This window comes from Fistularia commersonii, chromosome 1 (assembly GCF_037954325.1).
Source record: "Fistularia commersonii isolate RoL2024-O1a breed Wild chromosome 1, RoL_Fcom_v1.0, whole genome shotgun sequence".
Classification (NCBI taxonomy): Eukaryota; Metazoa; Chordata; class Actinopteri; order Syngnathiformes; family Fistulariidae; genus Fistularia; species Fistularia commersonii.
In genome coordinates this window covers 13,212,326-13,239,122 of record NC_141284.1, presented here as the reverse complement: position 1 = coordinate 13,239,122, position 26,797 = coordinate 13,212,326, and the positions used below count along the sequence as shown (strand labels likewise).

General features: G+C 41.2%; 1 protein-coding gene across 1 annotated transcript in view; it reads right to left on the bottom strand.

The window, feature by feature from the left end:
• LOC147237423 (ryanodine receptor 3) overlaps nt 1-26,797 on the bottom strand; it is a 107,248-nt gene that overhangs the window by 37,918 nt on the left and 42,533 nt on the right. Inside the window, exons 19-42 of the mRNA XM_086169481.1 lie at nt 26,333-26,574; nt 25,888-26,080; nt 23,564-23,780; nt 23,334-23,438; nt 21,483-21,586; nt 20,419-20,502; nt 20,042-20,201; nt 19,786-19,933; nt 19,372-19,574; nt 18,928-19,102; nt 18,569-18,777; nt 18,281-18,480; nt 17,713-17,779; nt 17,128-17,288; nt 16,885-17,050; nt 15,992-16,078; nt 15,432-15,658; nt 12,330-13,137; nt 11,872-12,072; nt 11,657-11,759; nt 9,323-9,454; nt 1,005-1,278; nt 774-888; nt 228-360 (exon numbers count right to left, since the gene is read on the bottom strand). Coding sequence (XP_086025607.1) covers nt 228-360; nt 774-888; nt 1,005-1,278; nt 9,323-9,454; nt 11,657-11,759; nt 11,872-12,072; nt 12,330-13,137; nt 15,432-15,658; nt 15,992-16,078; nt 16,885-17,050; nt 17,128-17,288; nt 17,713-17,779; nt 18,281-18,480; nt 18,569-18,777; nt 18,928-19,102; nt 19,372-19,574; nt 19,786-19,933; nt 20,042-20,201; nt 20,419-20,502; nt 21,483-21,586; nt 23,334-23,438; nt 23,564-23,780; nt 25,888-26,080; nt 26,333-26,574 — 4,514 coding nt within the window. The remainder of the gene's footprint in view (nt 1-227; nt 361-773; nt 889-1,004; nt 1,279-9,322; nt 9,455-11,656; nt 11,760-11,871; nt 12,073-12,329; nt 13,138-15,431; nt 15,659-15,991; nt 16,079-16,884; nt 17,051-17,127; nt 17,289-17,712; nt 17,780-18,280; nt 18,481-18,568; nt 18,778-18,927; nt 19,103-19,371; nt 19,575-19,785; nt 19,934-20,041; nt 20,202-20,418; nt 20,503-21,482; nt 21,587-23,333; nt 23,439-23,563; nt 23,781-25,887; nt 26,081-26,332; nt 26,575-26,797) is intronic.

The following is a 26,797-nucleotide window of genomic DNA, read 5'->3' as shown; positions in this document are numbered from 1 at the left end:
CATTGTGTATTTACAAAGTTAATGAACTAAGCTGATATACAACTCAGTGGAGGTCAAGTTGCTTCAAAATCACTAGTTAATTTTTCATTTAGCATTTTCACCTTTTTTCACATTGGATATGTAAGATTTGGTCTTTATACAGTGTAATAACGCAGTAGTTGAGGATCGGTTGTCAGCAGGCTGATCTGCAGTTGTCGCTACATTAATTTACAGAGAGCTGTACTCACCGAGGCCCACGCTGCTATTCTCCAGCAGGTAACTGAGGTGATCAAACATGGCTTTCTGATTCTGGCGGCTGATCCGGCAGAAGTAGCACAGGAAACGACAGCAGCTGGCCACCATTTTTGGAAAGGCGATTTCCTGTGGGACACCACATTAAGCCTTATTTTGATCAAACATAAGAATTCAATAGAGCAAAATCAGCAAAATCTTAACCAGCTTGACTTACTTAGATCACAGGTGTGTTTATTTGTTGGCCTTGATGTGTGAAGTGTAAACTTGATGTTTCGATGTAATTACTACTGTTGGTACAAAAATTTCTATTTGAAAATCAAGGTGTTATAGGAATTAGTAATTCACTTGGAAATTCTGAGTTTGTTGTAATGACTTCATTCAAGCTCTCGCTGCACTGAATTTCATCTAACATCTCAATAACCTAGCCTTCTCACCCTTCTAACCAGAGTCACACCTATTGGGATCATGTCTTTATAAATTCTCAATGACCCGACCGCCATAGCGCACAGAGTAAAATACAGATTAGGACGCTGTTAAACCTGGGATTTGTCTCCTCCGAGCACATTGACCATGACCTCCATTACAGTCTCATGCATTCCTAATATTCTCATCAGGTTGGGGTGCTGGTAGAACACTTTGTTGTTCATGATGTCACTGAAAAGACAGAGTAAGAGATGCGTTTTGATATGCGAGATAAAAATTTACAGACAGAAAGCTGTTTTAATAATAACACAATGAATGGATGAAAAAACAGCATTAATCCAACTCACCCTAAACCATCAATCATGAGCTTCTCCTCCTCTTTCCCCATTCGAACAGAAAGCAGGGATCTGATTTGACCAAGAGAGGCCAGAAGGTTGATGGTGTCCTGAACCGATGCAGCACTGATAGTATAAGTCTTCCTCATGGCCCGAAGCAGCTCTCCAATGCAGTCATACTGCCTCCTCAGCAGGCTGAACATCTTACGGACCAGCTCCGGGTCCTGTATGTGACACTCTTGGGCCCAGCTGACCATAGTCTGAGAGATCAGCTCTTTCAGATTTGCTGCAAGAGAAGTTTGGTAGAAACAATTCCTTTTTTTAACAGTGTCTCAAGAACCATGAGCAACCTTTCAAGCAGTGTTTCCAAACCTTTTTTTGAGCCACGGCACATATTTTACATTAGAAAAATCACATGACACATCACCAAATAAATATGTCAAAAATGTTTTTTATGAAGTAGAAGGAAACTGTAGTCTCAATATACTAGATTAGTGTGGGGCTCTTTCTGTAACAGCGCCAGGGCCGAGTATTTCTACTTCGATGATTTTGTAGGTAAGAAGTATTAATGTCTCTGCCATAGTGTGTGGCTGTTTGGATTTTGTGATGAGTTCAGCAATTTTGTAGCTAGCGTTCAAAGCTTTCTCACTCATCTTGGTGATTTCCTGCAGCAACACTACCTGTTTTCTTTAGTCTGTTTACGCAGATGAACAAAATAGTCCGTGTTCTTATCTTAAAGTGAAGGGTGTTTTGTTTGGAGATGGCGTTTAAGTTTGCTTGGAACCATGGCACTGTTGGACAGATTTTCCCCACACACCACGCAAAACAGAGTTAACTCAGTTGGTTCCCCAGTAAAAGTGAATTCAAACGCAATATAACTTTCATTGTATTGTCCTGAGCTCACCTTTTTTACTTTCTTCTGACCACTTCCCATACTTTGGTCTTAATCTATGTTAGAATGTTCTTCAGGACCAGAGAGTACTCATTGAGTACTTTTTCCTTTAAAATATTTATCCATTGCGTATTGCTGCAATTGTCTCACTCAAAGCATCACTAATTACTCTGTTTGAACAGCAGCAGGTAGATACGCAGGTTAATTCACTACCTGTTGCCATCTAGTGGAAGAGTATTTAATTTTCTGCCTGTCACTGCATGCTGCCCACATAGATATACATACAAAGACACATTATTTGTGTTGAATGAATAATTTTAGGACCAATCAGGTGAAAGTGGGCATTTTGCCACGGCACACCTGATCTCTCACAGCACACTAAAATGTGCTGCGGCACAGTGGTTGGGAAATGCTGAAGAATCATCTGTTATTCATATCATAAGATAAATTAAGAAGATAAATTCAGATTTGCATGAACAAATGCTTAATTAAGATCAAAACTAGTTTGAAACACACACACACACACACACAATGTAATTCAGTAATCAAGTTTACTTTTGTTTTAGGACTTCAGTCTGTTTGATTCATTTGATGAAAGATTTGACGGCATGTGGAATGTCAAATCAATATGTGTGTGTGTGTGTGTGTGTGTGTGTGTGTGTGTGTGTGTGTGTGTGTGTGTGTGTGTGTGTGTGTGTGTGTGTGTGTGTGTGTGTGTGTGTGTGTGTGTGTGTTTGTGTGCGTGCGCATACGTGCTGATTGGGAAGGTAACTGTCACAGTCAGCAACAACTAATCTGTGACTTGTGCAGGAAACCTAAAAAAGGTCACCAACAGCAGCTGGCTTCTCCTCGGTTTCTGACGCACACCTAATTCTCATCCTGTCGTGTCAGGTCAAGTCAGATTTTATTTATATAGTTTATATAGTGTGGAACACACTCAGGCCAGATACTCTCACCCAATAGGACTGTAGCTTGGGAATGTGATTTACATTCTTGGTGTCTTGGTTCAATGTTTTCCTTAATTTCCTTAATTTTGGTTCAGGAGTTCAGGAATAAATTTTAAGCCTGCCTTTGTCTCCATTCATATTACTTATCCTGCTACAACAGCACCATATCACAACACAGTTGTCTCATGATACTGTGGCGAGTCACGAATGATGGGGTTTATGTTGATGCTTGTTTTCTGTGTGATTTTGGGGTTGCTGGGTTGATTTTACCTGGAATTGAGCAGGAACAGTTTGTTGTATTGCAGGATTGTGTGGCGTGGCTCTGGCCAACAACAGGTATTTTTCATTAAACAGACGTTTTACCGTCACCCAGGGGTTTCCCTGACTAAAACGCTACAATACTTTCCATGTCTGAAAGCAGGTCTGACCCACTCTCTTTAAAAATTTTACCGAAAATCAGTATTCCGCAATTAGAAAGCTCGTCATAACAATGGCGAAGAAAAACTGCCCCTTTGTAACCCAGGTGAAGACAGCCATAAGTTGATAAATACTTGAATTAATAATAATAAATATTGAGTAGAATTTCACATGTTAAAAAAAAGTCATTAGTAATATAAAAATGTCTAAATCAGATAAATAGTATTAAAACTATTATTTCATATTGTGATTTATTTTGTCATTTAGTTTAATAGTACTGTAGTTTTAGGAAGTGGTAGATCCATAAGTCAATCATAACACTGATAGCGGTTTTGTTCCAGAAGATACAAGAATAAAAAAAAAAAAAACGATATAGAAATTCAGGCTGTTGAGTTGATCGAGCGAGTGAACAATGAAGGGAACAGATATTCAGTATTTCTGACGTTTATTTTATCTTTCTTAGTGTTTCATGTAAAGTTCTGTCTATGTTGATAGACTGTAGTTACTTTGAACATTTTCCTGCTAAGTTAATGACTGTATTGCAGGAGAAACGGTGAACTGTGGAGCCCATGCGTCTCGCGCATGGATATGAATGCTTGATGGCGAGCCACCCACATTAAGAGCCTCGACTCGACTGGATGCGACATCGGTAGGAGAACCTTCCTGCTTTTCTGTTCTCTTTGCTTTTGGATTACATGGATTTTGAACTGCAAAGCCGATAGTGCAGTTTTTCCAACTACTTTCACTTGCTAACTCGCATTTACTTGCTAAAGGACTGTTTGAGTAGCAAGATTTCATAACTCTAGAACTGTATATTCACTTCGTTTCATTTTATGTGGCATATCTTGAATATGTTGACCTGTGAATCTGAGCGTAATTGCAATTGAGGGTGTGCATTTTCTATTACTTCTACTTTCTATTACTTGTATTACTTATTCTGTATCTCAGTGGTTACTATAGTTGAAATAACCTGCTATTAGGAAGGTAAAACCAATACTGGATTTCTTCACACTAAAATAGGCCTATGTTGATTTAAAGGAAAGATAACTAGTTAAAACAAAATAACTTACTGCTTAATCATTTAAATGTAGGAATTGAATAAGAGCCTATGATGGATAAAGACTGAAACAGAATTTGAATAGAGCTCAATACTAGATACTTAAAACTATGGAAGAATAATAAATTCATATGTTTCTTCACTTTACGGGAAACGAGGGTTAAAAATGAAACTCATATTCGTATGTCTAAGCAAATGGTTCTGTGTACTTAATGCTGCGTCTTTGTAAATGTCTACATGGTACAGATTTGTAATTAGTACTATTTCAAACTAAAATTCTTTTCGATAAACAAGCTGGCATGTGAACTAAATATTGGCCTGCGGTGTCTCTTTTTACCATTTGAACTATTCTTCCTCCAAATCTACTTCTGGTCCAAACCCTATTATATTTGTAGTAAGTGCTACAAGTTACCAGGCAGAAACATTGAACAGATCCAAGCTCAATGTGGACTTTTCTCTATCTCAACTAGTTGGGGTTGAAGGAGAGAGCGAGAGGGACAGAAGGATAGAAAGCATCAGTTTAATAGAAACAGGGGGTGTGTGAGGGTTTGAAGGAACAGGCACAAATTATCTCATACTAATAATAGCACTACAACAGTAGCACTAACAGTTACATGGTTCAGACTGACATGTTACACTCTCTCACACACTCAGTCATTCCTCCACTGTTTGTCAGTCTGTAGAAGAATGTCCTTTAGCTTGTTCTACTCACCGCTCCTCAGCCAAACAATCTCAACCGTCACCAGCTCATTGCGGGAAATCAGGGTATGATCACAAAAATCTTGCTCTCTCTTGCAAACACACTAGAGGGCCCGCCCCTATTTCAAGTAATCTTGTCCAAACATTAGATGCTTACATTCATCAGGGAGTAAAATGACTTTTCACTCCTTTACTTCATTCACAGGAAAGACTGCATTTCCTTTCAGAGAAAATAGGACTTCATCATGTCTTTTTCACTCTGGGCTTTCTGTGGCCTGCTGCTTCTTCTAATGTACGATTGTTTGTTTTACAAAAAGATATGAATCAATCACATGCGCATAAGATTATTTATCCAGTCTCGCAGAAAATAAGACAAATCTAAAACAATATAGCCCATACCAAACAGGTTGTCTTTAAGTAGGATACACGTCGCCTTACAGTGCCATTTCATTGATCCCACATAAAATATTTTGACAACACATCTATTATTTCACAGGAATTCAAATCAAGGAACTTTGAAATCATGTATCGTCTGTGATTTTAATTCTCAGATATGTCTGATTGTGTAAATGTGCTACATAAATCTGATCTGTCGAGGGAATTAATCTTCATTTAGTAGCTTGAAACGTAATGCAGTGACATTCGATGGACTTGGTTGGAGACTGATATTTTGTTTTCTACGGTGAAAACGAGAAACCTTGATAAGAGCGTTTTTTTTTTCTTGTATTTACATTCCCTCCGTGAGCTGCCACCCTACTGTGGTGGAGGGGATTGCGCGTCCGAGTGATCCTGGGAGCTATGTTGTCGGGGGCTTTATGCCCCTTGAAGGGTCAACCAAGGCAAACAGGTCCCAGGTGAGGGACAAGACAAAGTGTGGCTCAGAAGGTCTCCCATGAGGAAGAAAATCATTGGACCCAGTTTTCCCTTGCCCAGACGTGGGTAACCAGCCCCCCCCAGAGCCAGGCCCGGGAACAGGGCTTGGGGGGGATCGCCTGGTGACTGGGTCTTTACTCACGGGGCTCAGCCAAGCACAACCCGAAGGAACGACATAGGTCCCTCTTCCTCTGCGCTCACCACCCACAGAAAGGGCCAGGGGGGGGTCGGATGCAGCGTGAGCGGGGCGGTAGCCAGAGCGGGGGACCTTGGCGGCCCGATCCTCGGCTGCAGAAGCTGGCTCTTGGGACATGGAAAGCACCTGGAAGGAGCGCAAGCTGGTGCGCGAGGCTGAGAGATTCCGACTAGATCTAGTCGGACTCACCGTGATGCACAGTGTGAGGTCTCGAGAGGGTCTGGGCATTTTTTTTATTCTGGAGTTGCCCCCGGTGACAGGCACCGGGCAGGTGTGGGGAGTTCAGGGAGACCATGGAGAATGACTTTCGGTGGGCGTGAAGGAGATTCTGGTCCACCATCCAGCGGCTTAGGAGGGGGAAGCAGTGCTCCGTCAACACTGTATGCAGTGGGAGCGGGGCGCTGCTAACCTCAACTCGAGACGTTGGAGATCGGTGGCAGGAATACTTCCAAGACCTCCTCAACCCCGTTGAAACACCTTCCAATGAGAAAGCAGAGCTGGGGGTACTCTGAAGCGTACACATCTATTTCCGGGGCTGAAGTTGCTGAAACAGTCAAAGAGCTCTACAATGGCGGGGCCAAGGAGGTGGATGAGGTCCGCCCTGAGTTTCTCAAGGCTCTGGATGCTGTAGGGCTGTCCTTGCCGACATGCCTCTGCCGCATTGCGTGGATGTCGTGGACAGTTCTGCTGGACTGGCAGACCAAGGTGGTGATCCCCTCAGCCTCCCTGGTAAGGTCTATTCAGGGGGAGGTGTGGGAGTATGGGGTGCTGAACCCCGTCATACGGGCTGTTCGGTCCCTGTATGTTTGGTGTCGGAGCTTGGTCGGTTGTCGGTTGTAAGTTGGGTCCGTTTCCGGTGAGAGTCGGACTCCCCCAGTGCTGCCTTTTGTAAACGATTCTGTTAATAACTTTTATGGACAGAATTTCTAGGTGTAGCCAGGGCGTCATGGGGAATGAGGTTTGGGGGCCGCAGGATCAAGCAGCATCTGCTTTTTGCAGATGATGTGGTTCTTTTGGCTTCATCAGGCCATGATCTCCAGCTGTCAGGGGAACAGTTCGCAGACAAGTGTGAAGCGGCTAGGATGAGGATCAGCACCACCAAAGATACCAGGTGCTCAACCAGAAACAGGTGGAATGTCCACTCTCGGTTGGGAAAGAGGTTCTGCCCCAAGTGGAGTTCAAGTATCTCGGATTCTTGTTCACGAGTGAGGGAAGGATGGAGCGGGAGCTCGACGGGTGGATTGGTTGCGTCCGCAGCAATGCTGACTGTGTACCAATCTGTCATGGGGAAGAGGAGGCTGAGACAAAAGCCAATGCTCTCAATTTACTAGTTGATTTACATTACCACCCTCACCTATGGTCACAAGCTGTGGGTAGTGACCGAAAGAACAAGATCGGGTAAGCGGCGGATATTTTTTTTCCTCTGCAGGGTGGCTGGACTCTCCCTTAGAGACAGGGTGAGAAGTTTAATCATCCAGGGGGAGCTCCTCCATAGAGAGGAATCAGATGAGGGGGCTCGGACATCTGGTCAGGATGCCACCTGGGGGAGCTATTCCGGGCATGTCGATCTGGGAGGAGACCACGGGGAAGACACAGGACATCATGGAGAGACTATGTCTCAGGGCTGGCCTGGGAACGCCTTGGGGTCCCCCAAGAGGGGCTGGACCAAGTGGCAGGGGAGAGAAAGGTCTGGGCCTCACTGCTCCGGCTGCTGCCCCCAACACCGGATAAGCGGGAGAAGATGGATGGATAATATTTATACACTTTCTTATAATAAAATAGATCTCTGAATAAATTCAGCAGGAGACTTGCCGGCTGTTGGCAGGGAGGTGGACCTGCTACAGCTTGAAGCGCTCTGTTTGGTTGAACATGTCCTGCTTGGCCAGAAGAGCTGCAGCAGCAAAGAGGAACTTGCTGGGAGTCTCCATGCTGGGCTTCAGAACAGGCTTGTTTAGCAAATGCTAAATGTCACCTGCTATAGCTATTATGAAAATTAAACAAATAGAATGCAGAAACTAGCCTTACTGATATCGCACTGGGCAAGTAGTAAGGTCATCTCCTGCTGGGCAATTCTTTTGGGCCCTATTGATGTTTTACATGGTGAAGTGGAGAAAGATTGAGGCACTTTGAATCTACAGGATAGTTTATAGCCTCTTGCCTGTAACCGTCTCAGCAGCCTTGACAACAATATTGACAAAATTTCTTTATTGCATTGTTGCAAGGATGCAACCCACATTTCCAAGTCTGAGCATACCAGTGGAAAGGTAACCAAGATTTAAGAGGCAATGTCATATGCAATTACAATATATTGGAAGAAAAAATCATCGTAAATTAATTCAATTTTGTTCACACTAATTTGCCCTCATTCAACTCCCAAGAGACAACTTACAATATCCCTCAGATAGTCTAGACAATTTTCTTAACAATGATTAGATATTAAAAATAGTCTACAGTAAGCATTGAAATCAACATCTGCCACAACCCATTTGTAAATAAACAATTGTTTTTTTTTCCCCAAACGGCACTCTTATACCGACTAAGGCAAATTTTCAACAGCTGGAGTCATTATTGGAGTTTTGTTTTTTTTAAGGTCAAAGATGCATAAGAGAATAATTTAAAATTTGAAGGTATTAAAAGTTTCCAACAAAGAAAAGATAATGCAAAATACCAAAATCTTGCATTCAACAACACAACTCCATGAAAAACGTGTCTCAACATGGACAGGATAGCTTGTCAAGGTAAGCTTAATTACGGTTCCGTTCAAGTGGATACAAAGTGGATTCACTTTTAAAAGGAGCTGCTCAATGTAAAGGTAATAAACGACTGGTAAGTAACTACCTCCTATTACCACAGTGAAAGGGAAGTGAAATGGAGAAGGTAATCACTGCCATCCAGTGATTCAATCCATCCTGGCAAACAGCAGGCAAGACAGAATGCAATACAGGCATCCCTGCCTTCCTCTCACCATCCTCTGAGCCAAAGACTATAAACCAGAAGAATGTAGTGGAGGGTAAATGACTACATGTGATTTAAAAGAATGTAAAATCTTGGGGCACATTTTTTCAAAATTTGGACAGTCAGTAATCACTACAAAATATTTACTGATTGCTTCAAGTATGGCTACAAATGTGTGAGTGGTTGACGGTATTCTTGAATTTCAATTCACACCAGCAATGAACAGTAATTATGTCACATCTTGGTACACAACACCAGTGCTGCTATCAATAGGTATTGGGAATACAATCTTACAAGGTGCAGCTTGCTCCTTCTCTGTGGGTTGCTCTGTTTTATGGCCCTGTCCTTTCATTTTGTTCACCAGGGTAAGCAGGCGACCTTTAATTGATGTATCATGCTCATCCTCTTCTTCCTCCATAGGAATTCCTGCACAGAATCAACAGACATGCAAGTCACACACGTTGAGTAAAAGGAATCACAGATGTTCCTTTCAAGCTCGGCCTCCAGTGGAGTCACAGGTGGTAAACAGGCGCTGTTCTCTGTTGAGATTTTTTCCATAATTTGGCAATTTCACATTGTCTTTTATTGCTCAATCTCCGGAGGGTTCCATAACAGTTGGATGCCTTGTGGCATGGCTGAGTCTATCATTATAGCTACGTGCCAGACAGGGTTGGTCAAATCAATTATTTATCAAAACATCAAAATATTATTACAATGTAAGGGGGAAATTAACAATGACACCTCTGCTAATACAGACAAACATGCTGGGAAGCCAAGAGAAATTCTCGCACAATCTGAATATTAGAAACTATAAGCTTCTTGATAGCTCAACCAATGCAAAGAGCTGCTTTTTGGAAATGTCAGAAGTCATTTTATCTAATCAATATTGTTTAGTCTTTTTCAGTCCTATTTGAGATTTTTGTAGTGTTATATTGTACTATTCAACAGTTAAATAGTATAACACACACAGGAAGACCTCAAATGAGGGGAAAAACAAGAATGGACTTGTCCCTTGCCCCCTCCCTTGAGCAAAGGACAAAGTGGGTACCCCTTCCCTTGGGCTCACAAACCATATAAGGGTCATTCTGGCCTGTGGGGCTTCAGAGGCAGCTGAAAGGTACCGGCAGGCCGAGCGGTTTGCAGCTCTGGTGGTAGCCAAAGCAAAAACTCAGGCGCGGGAGGAGTTTGATGAGGCGGTTGAAAATGACTTTCGAAAGGTGCCAAGGAGATTCTTGTCCACCATCTGGCAGCTCAGGATAGGGAAGCAGTACACTGTGTACAGTGTAAATAGTGGGCTGCTGACCTCAACCTGGAAGATTGTTGGACATTGTGGAAGGAATACTTCCAAGGTCTCCTAAATCCCGATGGCACGCCTTCCATCAAGGAAGCAGTCGGGGGACACTGGGGTCGACTCCTTTTTCCAGGGCTGAAGATTCTTCAGTGACAGCTTCAACTCTTCTGGGAAGGCTGTCTTCAATGTTCAGGAGTGTGTTTATGGGAATTTTTGGCCATTCTTCCTGAAGCGCATTTGTAGGGTCACACTCTTAATTCATCCCAAAGGTGTTCTATCAGGTTGAGGTCAGGACTTTGTGCAGGCCAGTCAAGTTCATCCACACCAGACCGTCATCCATGTCTATATGGACCTTGTTTTGTGCACTGGTGCACAGTCATGTCGGAGGAAGGAAGGGGCCAGCTCCAAACTGTTGCCACAAAGTTGGACACAGGGAATTGTCCAAAATGTCTTGGTATGCGGAAGCTTTCAGAGTTCCTTTCCCTGGAACTAGAGGGCAAAGGCAGCTCCTGAAAAACAACCCCACACCATAATCCCCCCCACCAAACTTCACACTTGGCACAATGTAGTCAGACAAGTACCGTTCTCCTGGTAAATGCCAAACCCAGACTTGTTCATCAGATTGCCAGATTGAGAAGCATAATTCATCACTCCAGAGAACGAGTCCTGTGCTCTAGAGCCCAGTGACAGTGTGCTTTACTCCACTGCATCCAACGCTTTACGTTGCACTTGGTAATGTGTGGCTTGGATGCAGCTGCTCGGTCATGGAAACCCATTCTCTGAAGCTCTCTGCACACTGTTCTTGAGCTAATCTGAAGGCCACATGAAGTTTGGAGGTCTGTAGCGATTAACTCTGCAGAAAGTTGATGTCCTATTTGCACTATGCGCCTCGGCATCCACTTACCCTACTACCTCAGTTTACTTGGCCAGCCACTTCGTGGCTGAGTTGCTGTTGTTCCCAAACAATTCCATGTTTTTATAATACAGCTGATAGTTGACTATGGAATATTTAGGAGCAAGGAAATTTCACAACTGGATTTGTTGCACAGGTGGCATTCTACCACAGTTCCATGCTGGAATTCACTGAGCTCCTGAGAGCAACTCATTCTTTCACAAATGTTTGTTTAACAAAAAAAAAACGGTCTGCAATGCCTAGGTGCTTGATTTTATACACCTGTGGCTATGGAAGTGATTGGAACACCTGATACAGATTATCCGATTATTTGGATGAGTGAGTGAATACTTTTGGCCACGTCGTATACATATTAAATATATACATATAGACACACACATGTGCAAGTAATAATTTTTGCTGTTTGTTTGTTTTTAAAACCTACCACAGTGGAGCTGCAGTTGGTTGTGAAAATCATAAAGTTCCTCCTGGATGTCAGTTGGACATGGACAGTCTTCACCCATGCTGAAAGTCAGCAGCATGTTTATCTAAAATAAGGAGAGAATATAATGTATGTTTTTACTCTGTGTATATGTCTGTATATAAATATCTGCATGAAATGACCCCATTTACCCAGCTTATTATAATAGGATGTCTCACCTGTTCCTGAGGAGGAGAGCGGAACTCCTTGGTCTTCTTGGCCGTAACAGCAGCAGACATATTGAGGGCGAGCATTAACTCATTGTAGCGAAACTTCTGGTTGTACTGGAGCTTAGAGACAAAGTTGTCCGAGAAGGACACGATGGCCTCTATACGGTGCTTCAGCTCACTGTCGCAGAAATAGTGCAGCAGCTCACACATCTGTGGAGCAAACAGGGGGAGGTACAGACCAACATACACATTTCATGTTGCATCGGTGATGTGTATAGACAGCTGTTGGGAGCATGTGTTTAAGGATACAGCCTTACGGTACCATAATGCATCTCTAATCAGACACACGTTTACCAGCAAGATCATTTGTTCAATATGTGACAGTTCAATACGTTTGACCCTTTCACATTGATGTAAATATATAGCATTAGACCAAGTTGAGTTCAGTAACTTGTGGACATATTTACCTGTTGTTTGACAGGCTCAGGGAGCCTCTTCTCCAGCAGGCCTGTGATTGGCTGTTTTGCCTCCTTTGCTGCTTCTTCTTCTCCCGCTTCCACTGCTTTTTCCTCCGATCCTGTCAGTCCTTCTTTGTCTGTGACCCCAGTTGCTCCCTCCTCTCGAGTCTCTCTGAACACATTTGGGTCAATGAGCAACAAGACCTTATGAACGTCCTCACTACAAAGGACACCCATAGTTAGCAAAGTGCTAATGAGCTTCAGTATTGGCACGAACTGGTACTCCACCCCTCCTCCAACAGGATCCCGGATATGGTGCCCACCACCTTGGACAGCCTCCGTCAACATTGAAATTGCTTTCTCTTTTAAAGCGTCCAGTGGGATTTGAGGACTGTACAGGTGTTGCTCCCGCTTTGTGACAATGAAACAAGGGGGGGTAAAGTTAAGGCGGGGCTTAAGGGAGGTGCTAAGGCCGACCCCTGGGGGTAGGTGCTTTTTGGAAGCATTGGAAAATAGACGAATAGAGCGTGTCTCAGCTGTGACAGGGATGATGAACTCATCCTTCATCATCAGTCTTGCCTCTTTGGCTGTCTCCAGGTGGATGCTGATCAAAATATTGTAGAAACCTTCCCTCAACATACCAGACAGGTACTGATTGTCGATGGTGTATAACAGCTGTGATTGGTCCATGTGGCTGCAAAGGGCATGGGCCACACGGGTGTTTCCAAGAGCGCAGAGGGCGCAGTAAAGCTTTAAGGTATGGTAGTGAAATGTCCTCATGTCTTCTTGCTCTGACAGCTCCATAATGTCGACACATCTTTAAAAATTGGAGAGAGAAAGAGAGATTACATTTTTAATATATTTTTTTCACATAAGTACAATGTACAATAAATAATTAAGTTATTTAGTTGTAATTCTACATTTTTATGAAGTAGTCTAGAAAATATGTATCTCAACATTGGCTTGAGTATTTATCAGAAACACAGCTGCCATTAGTAGATGCTGATGTAAGAATATATTCTATGTACAGTGGGGCAAAAAAGTATTTAGTCAGCCACCAATTGTGCAATTTCTCCCACTTAAAAGATGATTGAAGCCTGTAATTTTCATCATAGGTACATTTCAACTATGAGAGACAGAATGAGAAACAAAATCCAGTGAATCACATTGTCTGATTTTTAAAGAATATAATTGCAAATTATGGTGGAAAATAAGTATTTGGTCGAGAACAAAAGTTCATCTCAATACTTTGTTATATACCCTTTGTTGGCAATGACAGGGGTCAAGTATTTTCTGTAAGTCTTCACAAGGTTTTCACACACTGTTGCTGGTATTTTGGCTCATTCCTCCATGTAGATCTCCTCTGTTTTGGGGATGTTGCAGGGCAGAGGAGACTTTCAACTCCCTCCATGATTTTCTATGGGGTTGCGATCTGGAGACTGGCTAGGCCACTCTAGGACCTTGAGATGCTTCTTACGATGCCACTCCTTCATTGCCCGGGCAGTGTGTTTGGGATCATTGTCATGCTGAAAGACCCAGCCTTGTTTTATCTTCAGTGCCCTTGCTGATAGAAGGAGGTTTTCACTCAAAATCTCACGATACATGGCCCACTACATTCTTTCCTTTACACAGATCAGTCATCCTGGTCCCTTGGCAGAAAAACAGCCCCAAAGCATGATGTTTCCACCCCCATGCTTCACAGTAGGTATGGTGTTATTTGGAATTCATCAGTCTTTCTCCTCCAAACACGACAAGTTGAGTTGTTACCAAAAATTTCTATTTTGGTTTCATCTGACCATAGGACATCCTCCCAGTCCTCTTTTGGATCATCCAAATGCTCTCTTGCAAACTTCAGACGGACCTGGACATGTACTGGCTTAAGCAGGGGGACACGACTGGCACTGCAGGATTTGAGTCCCTGGCAGCGTAGTGTGTTAATGATGGTAGCCTTTGTTACTTTGGTCCCAGCTCTCTTTATGTCATTCACTAGGTCCCCCTGTGTGGTTCTGGGATTTTTACTCACTGTCCTTGTGATCATTTTGACCCCATGGGGTGAGATCTTGCGTGGAGCTTATCAGTGGTCTTGTATGTCTTCCATTTTCTAATTATTGCTCCCACAGTTGATTTCTTCCCACCAAGCTGCTTACCTATTGCAGATTCAGTCTTCCAAACCTGGTGCAGGTCTGCAATTTTGTTTCTGGTGTCCTTTGATAGCTCTTTCGTCTTGGCCATGGTAGAGTTTGGAGTGTGAGTGTTTGAGGTTGTGGACTGGTGTCTTTTTATACTGATAACCAGTTCAGACAGGTGCTATAAATACAGGTAACGTGGAGGACAGAGGAGCCTCTTAAAGAAGTTACAGGTCTGTGAGAGCCAGAAATCTTGGTTGTTTGTGGTGACCAAATACTTATTTTATCAAGGAATTAATTCATTAAAAATCAGAAAATGTGATTTTCTGGATTTTGTTTCCTCATTCTGTCTCTCATAGTTGAAGTGCACCTTTGATGAAAATTACAGGCTCTCTTGTTTGTTTAAGTGGGAGAACTTGAACAATTGGTCGTTGACTACTTTTTTGCCCCCCCTGTACATATACTATCTGTGAGAAACGATTCTTCTACAATATAATGACAAATTATATATCCAGCCATCACTTTCCACTGCTTATCCTACTCTGAGTCAGGGGGATATTGGATTCTATCCCAGCTGCCATCGGGCGAGAAGCAGGGTTCAGTTAATCGCAGGGTCACATATATAGACAGAAAACCATTCACGTTCTCATTCACAAATCTGGGGAATTTACCCAACTTTTCCAATTAACCTGCTGCATGTTTTTGGACTTAGGAAGGAAACCAGAGAACCCAGAGGAGTACATGCAAACTCCACACAGAAAGATCTCCTGTTGGAAACAAGGGTCCTTCATGCTGTCAGGGAAAAGCGCTAACCTCTCTTCCTCTATGCCACCTCACATGATGATTATAATTGTATAAAAGAAGATTTTTTTTCATTTTAATTTTCATTTTTCATTTTCTATTTCAAAAGGGGTTGTTAGAAAATCAAAAAAATATTAAATGTATCCATTGCCAAGAAGTCAGAAATACGCAGCATATACTGCACCTGTTCTCTTCAGGTATGTGTACAGCCAACATCTGCAGAGGCTCCGCACACTGGACTAACCAGCCATGTCTCTCATTAACCCTTGCTGTTTCAACCTTGAGGAAGGTGTTTGGCATGCGGCTCCATAGAACTGCATTGATCGTTTGGACATCCAGACGAGGCGGACACTGTGGCACGGGGTTCTTATGTTCACTCTTGAAAATGGCCGATGACAGAGGCATGGCATTCTGTTAAGAGTGGGTAGGCAATTCAGGAACATTTCACAAAGGTTTCATATGCTGTCAACCTACGGGTAATTTTTTTCTGACTCTCAATTTGAGCAATTTGCAGCAATTTTGTCTTGTGCCATACACTGACATCCAATTCCTCAACTGCTATCAATGGTTCTTTAGCTGGGTAGAAATTAACATGGAGCTGATAAGATGTGTAGGTTTGCATTTGCTTATGTTCAGGTGCTGCATCTTAATCCCATGTTAAAGTGTTTTCCACAAAGTATATGGACAAGGTGAATCACATTGTGCAGGGGGATAATGTGACAAAATACAACATCAACACTTAACCTTTATTTTGGCCAGCTCAAACTGGAAAAGGTTAGGACTTGTTGGTCTCACAAACACAGCAGGAAATAGCTTTGTGTTTGGTTCCACCTGGAGTAGAAAAAGAGTTGCATATTAACAACAGGTCCAAATAAGAGAGTATGTCAAAAGTATGACTTGTGGAATGAAGCCTAGTGGTGTTTTTCTGTGAATGAGTGAGTGTGCATGACAATTCAAATGCTGTCTGGAGGGGATGACTCAACCCTGGCTGAAGCCACTCAAAATTTCAGCCTGAAAGTACATAAGAAGATTTGCCCCATCACGTTCTATGAGATTTAGCTCTCACTAAGTCTAAACAGCTAAATTTCAAGTTTATAATTCAACAATGAACCTGTCACTGTTCCTTTGAGATGCGATTTTTCATATGTGAAGAGGAGAAAACGGGTACTTTCAAGGTCAACCATGTTAATTTCATGAAGCCTGCTGGAAAGCAAGTCAGCAACTGTGCGGGGCAAGATTTCCAACCAACTGAAATAGGAATGAGTATGACAGTAGAAACAAAATCAACAGATGAGATAAAATCATGCCCGTCCAACGCATGTCGAGAATAATTTACCAACAACACTTTTCTTTCACTAATCTCACAAAATATTTGAACCTGTTTTCACTTTTACTTGATATTGTTTATTCTTTGCTCTCTGACATTTCTGAAACATTTCTGAAACAAGTCAAAGTTCCTCCGGATATATATAAAATGCAGAGTGGACAGGGGGATTATAATATAACAATATTATTTGTGTTGTGTAATTAATCTAAATGTAATAATAAATATTCTATGCTGTGTAAACCACTATTTTGAAGCCATATGTTGGGTTTTTGGTCTATTTATTACAATTGGAATAAATGCGATCGATTACCTGGTAGGATGTTGAAAGCTCTTTGCCATTAACAGTAAAAGTCAACAAGCCAGTGGCCAGGTCTATCAGACAGCCAATCTCCAGGTCCACATTGCTGTGATTTGAGCTGTGAGCGGTGTTGGTCACATCTCCTCCCCACACCATGTAGCAGTTACTCCGCTTTACACTTTTGGAACACAAGATATTTATCTTCACTAACCCCAAGAAACAACTGACCACAAAAAAAGTGAGGCGAGTTCTCACCTCTCATGGACCCGTCCTCGCTCATCTCCAAGGGTGACTGTCACTGTTCTGATCTTACTGAGGTTGAAATTGTTACTATAGTAATGGTAGTCTGGGGTAACCCAGCCAACCCACACACCAGCAGGATCCTGACCAGCGAAGACTCTTACAGAGTGGTAGTACTGTATTGACAAACCAAAGTTTAGTTGTTAGCCCAGATCAGAAATGTCCAGTGAGATATTGGCCACATATGGAAAGTGTTGATGTACCAGTATTTTAATTATAAAATTACTAGCTATGTTAAAATGTTGAGTTTATTTACAGTTACATGTATTTTTATATGGATTTAAACATTTACTCTCTTGATTTTTGATACTGAAATGTTTTGAGGTAACAGATGAAGCATTCCAAGAAGTTCAGTTATCCAGGTTTACGTACAGGGTTCTAATCTGTCCCTATGTGGGATTTGAATGTGCTGAGGTGTGTTTCAATACGGTCAGGTCGTGGACTGAAGTTTGACCTCAACATTTTAAAGAAGGGAGAAGGAACCATGTGTCAATTGAATGGTGCCATTTCAAAGAATTGAAAGAGAAGCTAATTCAATACCATAGTGATGCTGCTATAGTCCACTCGTCTACTTTCTTCACTGTGGCGTACAGATCTCAGCGGATATCTGTCAACACAACCATTCAGTTGGTGAACATGACGTACAGTTCAACCGAAGCCTAATGTGAACATACAGGTTTGATTTGCTAAAAAAGACAACAACTTGTATTTGATCATATTACCACAATTTATGTGTAATCATCCAAACTAAATATAAAAAATTAATTTGATTATTTAAGATTGTGAAATTGTTGATCAGTATCTACGCAAGATGGATCAAGTTCAGTGAAGCAGGCTCTTGAACGGGCGTTTATCCAGTCGTAACTCAGTGCAAAATGTTTATGTGAACTGCTCCCCATCTTTCTTGTACTTAAAGGTACCCCACCATGTTGCTGTGTTTAATATTTCACATATTTCCACATTGTCTTTGCAAAGTGTTTTGAGGTGGGCAAAGAACTGTTGCATTAGTTAGGCTTCTGAGGATTTCATTCTTGGGCATTGTGAGAATCTATGAATGTAAACATGACAACATGGTACTTTTCAGTAAGCACTTTGCCAAAGCAATTACCTATGTTTGACTTTTAAGGATTCCTCTTCATGGACTCCATTTACATCCACAACAGGACAAGACTTAAATGAAGGGTGGAACTCCACAGGCATGCTGAGACGACAAAACACCATGTCTGCATTGCTGTTCTGGGTGCCAAATGTCTTGTGGGTGACTTGAAGACACGGGGGACTGTCGATTGTGCCGTCAATCCTGGTTACCTAAGGATCAAGAGAGTCTTGAAAGTGCTCCAGCAACTGTAATCCCCATACCTGAAAATGATTTTCTCAAATATTTGTAAGGTCATACCTTGATGTGAATATGGTCTTTCGGCACATTAACAAAAGTAGGTAGACGCTTGCTGAACCACATGGTGAGCTCTCGATTCATGTTGACAGCAAAGGGTTCAAAACCCTCCTGAAGGCCACACATGGTGTAGTACTTGAAGGTGCTGGCATCTTTTCCCAAATTCATTCGTCCAACCTGAGCAAGGCCAAGACTACAGACAGGGATAAACCCTGTAGATAATTTTAAAGGAGTGAAAGAGGCAAGGGAAAGAGCAAAAAACAAGAGAAAGGAAAAAATCTTTAAAAACACCCACAGCAAAAAGGGAGTGTGTAACCGGTGATCCTAGTTGAATCAATATTTACCTGGATAAATGTTCTTACCATCTTCCATTTCAAAATCCGTGAAGCATAATTCAGAGCCCTTGCTGGTGATGAGTATCTCCCCATTAAGGGTGAAGATTATAGACTTGTCCTCCATATTGATCATACAGCCTACCACATCTCCAATACTCCAGCACCGACCAAATAAACGGCTGCCCATGTTCAGACAGTGACCCTGGGAACAGGTACAGATAAAAGATAAGAGTGGCCTGCAAACTACAGCCTATTACAAGTCTTGTTTCACGGCTATGAGACGTGTTTGTGAGAGAATTGTATGAAGAATTTAGGTAATTTTGTAATTATTAGCAGAATAAGAAGAATAGCTCATTTTTCAGGCAAGATCTGAAATTTTATATTAGATACCTTTCTGCAATAAGCATGCATACAACACAGAGACTATAAACTAATGTTTAGGGATATGCTTAGGTTCGGTTGACAGCTTACCCTGTATCCATCAAAGACAAAAGCCAGCTCATCTGTGCCAAGCTCAACATCTGGTTTACAACCTGGTCGAGCCCAGCCCACTCTCATGTCTCCTCCTGTCACAGCTTCAAATTCAAAATACCATTTGCCAGTCTTCACAGCATACGTCCTCTCTACCCTGAAGAATCTGATTTTGTCAATGCTGAGACGCTCAACCACTTGTCCTACATCATGGAAGAGCCATCAAAAGAAACAGAGTTGATGTTTTAATACATCCATTTTTTATTTTATGTTGGGATTTTGTGAAAAAGACTATAGTGAACAACAGACACGGGCATAAAAAGATGTATTTTTATGCCGTTCACTGACAGTTGTGCTTCTAAGCACATTCTCAATTCTAATTCTTTTTGGACTATATGCAAAAAGAAAATATACCGCCTTCCTGGTCCGATGGCTCAATGTTGTAGCCGTAGCCAATCAGAGTCCGAATAGCCTCCCGCAAGCTGTCTCGGTTTGACTTTTTGGTGCGCTCATCTAGTAGATTATAGGGCACCAGACGAGGGTTACGCTTACTCTTCAGATCCTGCTGGTGCACCAAAAGAACCTTTATCCACTCATGATCATCAGAGGTGAGCTTTCTGACCTCAGTGATGTCTGTTTCAATCCAGTTTACCAATTTGCACCGGCGTACCTGCTGTATGCCGTAGGTCCATCCCTGTTTGATGCGGTCCTTGGCCCATACATTGTGTGCGTTCTCTGCCAGTTTGTCTACCAGCAGCTCTTGACTTGGAGTCAGTTTTATGTCGGACAGGTCCAAAGGGGACGGCTTATAACCATTGGACATCATGTAGCTAGAAAAGACAATTCAATTTTAAGTTTTCATGTCCTGTCCAAATGTCTGATTGGTTTCATCTACATTTCTGGAGCCTTATTTAATTTCTACAATTTCAGTAGATACATGTAGCCTTCTATTTGCTCAGCGAGAGAATTTCTTTCAAACCCTCTACAGGTCACAAATACTTCTACATAATACAAGGTCCTGTGATGAAGATGCAGATATGCTTTTACTTTTTTGGGAGTTTTATCTTTTTGAGGGAATCCTCTGCATTTGGATTGATGTGAACCACACGGCAGCCCAACGCTACTAAGGTCCTGTGGGGGAAACCAACAAAAGAGCATAGCAAAAAAATAGCATTAAATAAGCCTGTCTGCATCTTGTATTTAATTGTTTTTTTTGACAACATTTGTGTTATGGCTGTAGTTATAGATCCAACTGTGACTGGAGATGGTGAGGACGTAGAGACGGCTAATTTGCATTTGCCCAGATTTGCCAGACACAAAAGGCACAAGACAAAACCAGCGGAATGCACTAAGCATGATGCCTTTTTCACAAATATTCTTTACACCATCCATGGTGACAGACAGACAATAAAAATGACTTTGTCGTCACTCAGACACATCCTCTGTTATCCAGATGCAGTCACAGCAGCACATTAAGAATAATCATGGCAAACCTAAATGTTCATGTTTATCACTTTAACATAATTTATGTAAAGCACTTGTAAAAGGTCTCACTGGGACATTTAGAGACTTGTTGTTCGGAGGCCTGGCAAGTAGGGAAGAAGCAGAGGCTGTCATTAAGTCTTGTTTGGTACTGCAAATGTGGAAGTGGAAATGTTCTAACTCCCAAAAGGGAGAACTGATCCCAGTAATTAGGGCATTGACAAGGAAATTTATTTGAACAGTTCTGTTGTGTTTACTTTATCAAATTGATTCCTGGTAAATGTTCTTAATTATGCATTGTTTCCAGTTGGATGTAAATTATGTGCACTACTCTATGTGATAGGAGCTTCTTTTTTTATGTCAATGTGTCATTTTAATTCCATGATCATTGAGAGCAGATGAAGTTAGCATAGATGTGTTCAGTGTTGTGGAAAATGTATATTATTTTGTGGGCTAGAGTTAGTAAAGTAAAAAGGTTTAAAATAAACACATCTTTCATCTAAAAATGATGCTAAATACAGTACATGGCACGTCCTCTCAGGGGTTGGGGGAGGAAGAGGACGCTGTCTTACCCTATTTCTTCTCCTCTGTGAAATTAAACTATAAGCAGTCTGTAATGGACAACATACTTCAGTGTTTCAGTTGACATCTGCAGATTGTAGTTCTTTTCAGTGTCAGGCAGCTTGGAGAAATCAACCAGGCACGGATGCTGCCTCTTATTATCATCCCTGATCTAAAAGCAAAGAGAGCAGTCACAGAAAAGAAAGATATTTGAGCTCAATTCCATCCCTTTGCAATACTGCTCTTCAATTTATACAGATACAGCATACAATAACATGTAAACCACTGAATAATATTTATTTAACATGAAATACAGTTTTTCACTTAATGTCATTGTAACAAAGAAGGGTAGATATGGAGTTAATACTAGGGGCTACTGGTTTCCGTGATAAGACTATTCTAGCGATTATGGTATGGAAGGGTATCAAGAGACCATGTTATATTCTTGGAGGTCGAAAGGTGTATGACCAGAATACCAAGTGTTCGGATGTAATACCTCACATGAGGCTAAATGTTATGTCAAAGAATCCCCATGGCAGTGCTGCTAAGAAGAGCAGCATGGCAATGGTGGATGTTGACAAGGAAACCATGCATGGTTGTGCTCAGATATGAAGCTGTGCTTGTCTGTGTGTGAGTGAGTGTGTGTGTGTGTGTGTGTGTGTGTGTGTGTGTGTGTGTGTGTGTGTGTGCGTCTGTCTGTCCAATGAACGCCAGCCTCCTCTTCTGGATACAACAAGGACTTTAGAAAACCTCCTTATTTGAAATGTTCAAACAACAGATGAAGAAATTAAAGGTATTTTACGCAACCAGGACTAAATAACAGTCAGTTGATTTTCTCTATGCTACTGCAATAACTAAAGTGCATGAGAACAGTAAACCTCAAATGACCAGCTTTCACAGATAAAGATTTTGCATGTGTGCATTTCAATGTGTCCTAATAATTAGGAAGGTCATCTTGAGATACAAGACAAGGTAGTCACTTGGTTACATTTCAGAAATAGTCCACTACTGAAACAGTAGTTGCTAGAACCCTTCCAAGATAAGGAAACAGCCACTAAGCCACTAAACAGAGCCCTTTCTCATCACTGATAGACATTCCTAATAACTGATAGTGCCGCATATTGTGAATTGTCTCCATAAAGAGATGATAATAGAGGGAGGATGTTGATATGTAAATGTGTGTGTGGCAAACAGAAGAGTTTTGCTCTACAATATTCGTCATCTGTTCTTTTAAGGGCAAAACAGGTAAACTTTATCATCCATTTTTGCCAATGATCAATAAACTAAGAAAGACATTGTGAAGTCATTTTAATGAAAATAGTTTTATCAGTCTTGCGTAAACAAAGGTTATATGTATATTTACTTACATCTTACTAAAATACACTAAAGCCTTTCCTCATACAGGTATGGCCATGGTCAACGTGGACCCAAAATATGATGTTTTGTTTCCACTTGGAAAATTCCTGTGATAAAACTGCCAAAATATCCTGTTCTGCCCTTGATTGAAACAGTATTTTGAAATGTATGACTTACAGTACACTAAAAGACACAAAATGAGTCAGTTACTCTGTGTACAAATAAGCTGGAATGAAATATTGAAATGAATGATATGCGAGGCATTGGACGTGGAGCACGAGCCTTCTTTCCATTTAGCCTCTTTTGGTGTGAACCGCAAATTATAAAAGAGAAGCAAGATGACAATAGGCTTTTGTGGTGGTTAAATCTGATAATGAAACCATACATGTATTTCGAATTGTTTAACTTTGTTTAGAACATGCGTACTGGACGTTTGCTTTCCTGAAACATGGCTCAATTAATGGAATATTGTAATTTTCTATCTGCTTTTGTTTTTTTACATTTTATCCTGTTGTGATTATCTTGTATAATACAGGTCAAGAATTACTTTTTTGTTTCCTTACCTTGCCATATGACCAGCCCAGCTCGATCTTATTCATGCCCCACAGTTCATGGATATTCTCTGCCAGTTTATCCCGAACCTTCTCTAAATGAGGCGGCATAGCAATCTAAGAGAAGAGGTGAGGAAATTGCAGGAGAATTGTAGACATTATCATTAATATTGTATCCTATCTGGCCTCAAATGAAAAAAACAGTCTTATTGAGTCGCCACAAAAAGCAATTTTGTTATTACCTGGCTGGTTTCTACAGGTGTGGGAACGAAGAAGGCTTGAGACATGTTAAGGGTGGTGCCCAGCAAGTCTCGGACCCCCTGCATGTCCCTCTTGTATTCTTTGACTGGCTCCACCTTCATCTTCTCTTTTGGCAACAGAGCCTCAGAACATGGAGCATAATTTGAAGGAGGCAGAAACTTAAAGTCGCCATGACGACCACCCAACAAGAAACGTACCCTGGAAGATAGAGTGTTGGTCACCTGTTGGAATGATGTATTATTCTAAAGGAGTATAATAGAAATCCCGCATAGTGATTTTACGGTGACTTGTAGTTTAGATGTTTGCCCTCCCCATACCATATAATGAAAATAATAAGAAAATAAAGTGGTATTTTTTTACATTATGATGTCACAGTGATGATTCCAGAAGCCCTTTCAAAATTAAATTTTCAATTTTTAATTGATTTGTCACTTTTTCGACATTTAATGAAATTTTTATTTTATCATTGGTAAATTATCACAAAAAACTTGTTTTTAAATGGTCACAATGACCTGACTGTCAACAACATTTTCTAATCAGCTTATCCCCAAATATAAGAATATTTCTGCCAAATGGATGGAAATTCCCTCAAGGTATTTGATAATATTGATTTTATACACACGGGACATATTTGAGGTCATAGTGACCTTGACCTTTGAACAGCAAATAAAATCATCCACAATCCAATCATACCATTATTTTGTTGGTGACATATCTACATAGCAAAAGTGGAACAGATGGCCAACCTGAAAACATAAGTGGTGGAAAATTCATAAAACAAAATTGTCAATAATCATTGAATAACCAGGCAGCTATTTTTGTAGTACATAGGAAAAATGAAATCTAATAATGAACCTGAATGCAACAGCCCTTGCTTCTCTTAAGCTGCTTCAATCACTTTCAGCCTAGAAATCTAACAGACACTTCATTCTCTTCAGGGACAAACCTTTAGCTCTGAGACTGAAGTATCATCTCACTATTTCAGTGTGTGGAAGCTCTCTAGAGGCTCCCAAAAATAAATATTCAAGTAGTTTTGGTGGCGTAACCAAGCCTATTCTGGATATAGTCGTCAACAACCGATTAGTGTAGTAAATGTGTTGATATCTGTTCACTGGGCCATGTTTGTTAAACAGACTGAAGGAGTCATCTCCCTCTTGGAAATAATATCGCACCACATCCAAAAGTCTTAAGCAATGAGTGCAATACAAGCAGGAAATTAGGATGTAGATTCAGTATGAACTGGGTTTGTTTACATTTGTTTCCAGTGAAGTTTCACATGAGACCATACAAATAAACTGCTGAATCTAATCCAAAGAGATGTAAACCTGTAACTCAAAGGCTATCCAGAGAAAAATAACACATAACCTGCTGTTGCTTGTCACCTCAACCTTACTCTCATCAACAAGCAGATGTACAGGCAAACATTTAAGCTGAGCAAACCTGAAGCTATTCAGACTCTATGAGGGTGGATCTTTCTATATATTTAGGCTGAATATATCAGGAATGATAAATAACTATCTGCCCTACAATGTCAAGGCAATTTATTCGTATTGCAGAAGTTTCAGTGATATCAGCTATACCTGATCGGTAAAGCTGAGGGAAGTGTGTGGGTGCATGTATATGTGCATATATATACACATGGATACATATATGTATACTGTATATTTTACAATAGCACAGTGCAGTAAACTAGAGATAGCACTGCAGACTTTTCTACTCATAATCTAAGAGAACAGTGTTATTACAAGTGCAAAAGTGATGTTTTCAGACAACAGGGAAAACTTGCTCAAGATTGATTTTCAAATTGCTGAAACACATGCATTCACTTCCTATTTGCTTTTAGGACATTTTGTACATCTGTTTTTGAGAATTCACTTTTCATCAGGCATTTAGGACTGAATTTACTTTCTGATGCCTCAGATGACTTCAAACACAAAACAAAAAAAAAATAATTGGTCACCTAATGTCATGTGTACCCAGGTTTCAAAGAGAGAAAGCTGCAATGCCAAGAGCTGGCTACCTCGAAAGCCTTAGCTTATCATCATGAAAACTGCCAGCGCTTGAAATTCCATTTAAAAGTCATGCCAATCACATTGTGGTCACCATGGTAACAGACATAATTATGTAGCCATCTTTTTTAAACAATATCAAGACCCCAAGCATTAAAAGCAGTTGGACAAGAGTTAGTTAGGATATGAACAGAATTTGTGCTAGCTCACGTTTTGAGAGCATACTTTACTTTCTAGTATCTATTTCCAATGATGCACTGGGTTATGGAGGGACTTAAAGCCATATAAAAACTCACTTGACCCCTGCAGAAAAACTGACAACAGGAAAGAAGAGCCCATCTGTGTTGAAATTTTCAAACATGCCCTGAACAGGCTGTCCGTTGATCCTGAAAGAGATGCTGGGAGCACTCAGATCCAGACAGCAGCTCACCACATCCTCGGAGGTCAGAATGTGCTGATTGATAGATGCCACTGCCCGTGGGATACGACCTGATGTGGAACACATGCAAGCAAATCGAAATGCAGGATGTAATCCAGTTAGAGATGCTGGCAGTATTATCATCACACTCACAAACACAGTTACACACAATCTGGGCAAAGAGATCATCTCTGCAGGTTTTTGCATATGTCTAGACACAATTTGGCTGCAGCCAAGGGTGATTAGTCATCTTAAATGCATCAGCTTCTCATGATCGGCAGTCAAACCCATGCACAGACACTGACATTTGCTAAATCACTTACCTGACCAGAGATGGAGTCCATCAAAACCATAGGAGTAGAGATCATCTCCAACACCATTGCCACCCCAGCCTTCCCCTCCTCCAGGGTAAGGAGCATAACCCTTGGTGTTGGCCCAGCCCACACGAAGGTGAGAAGGCTCACTGGTAATGAAGTGATCCACCTGGTCAATCATCAGCTCATAGTACCACTTCTTATACTGAGCCGAGCCCTCGCTCACCCCAAGGAAGATGTTAGGTCTCATACTGGTGATGCAGTAAAACAAGAAATCACTTAAAGGTCCAACAGAGACTGCAGGAACATCTTACATATACATATGTATAATATTCTAATATCTTGCTTTCTGTCTTACAGCTCATTAAAATTCTACCCTGAGGAGAAGATCATTCAATTTAGTTTCAATTTATTTAATTAAAAGAGTCCCTAAAAATATATCTTGAAAGGAGAACGCAAAAACACTTTCAAAGT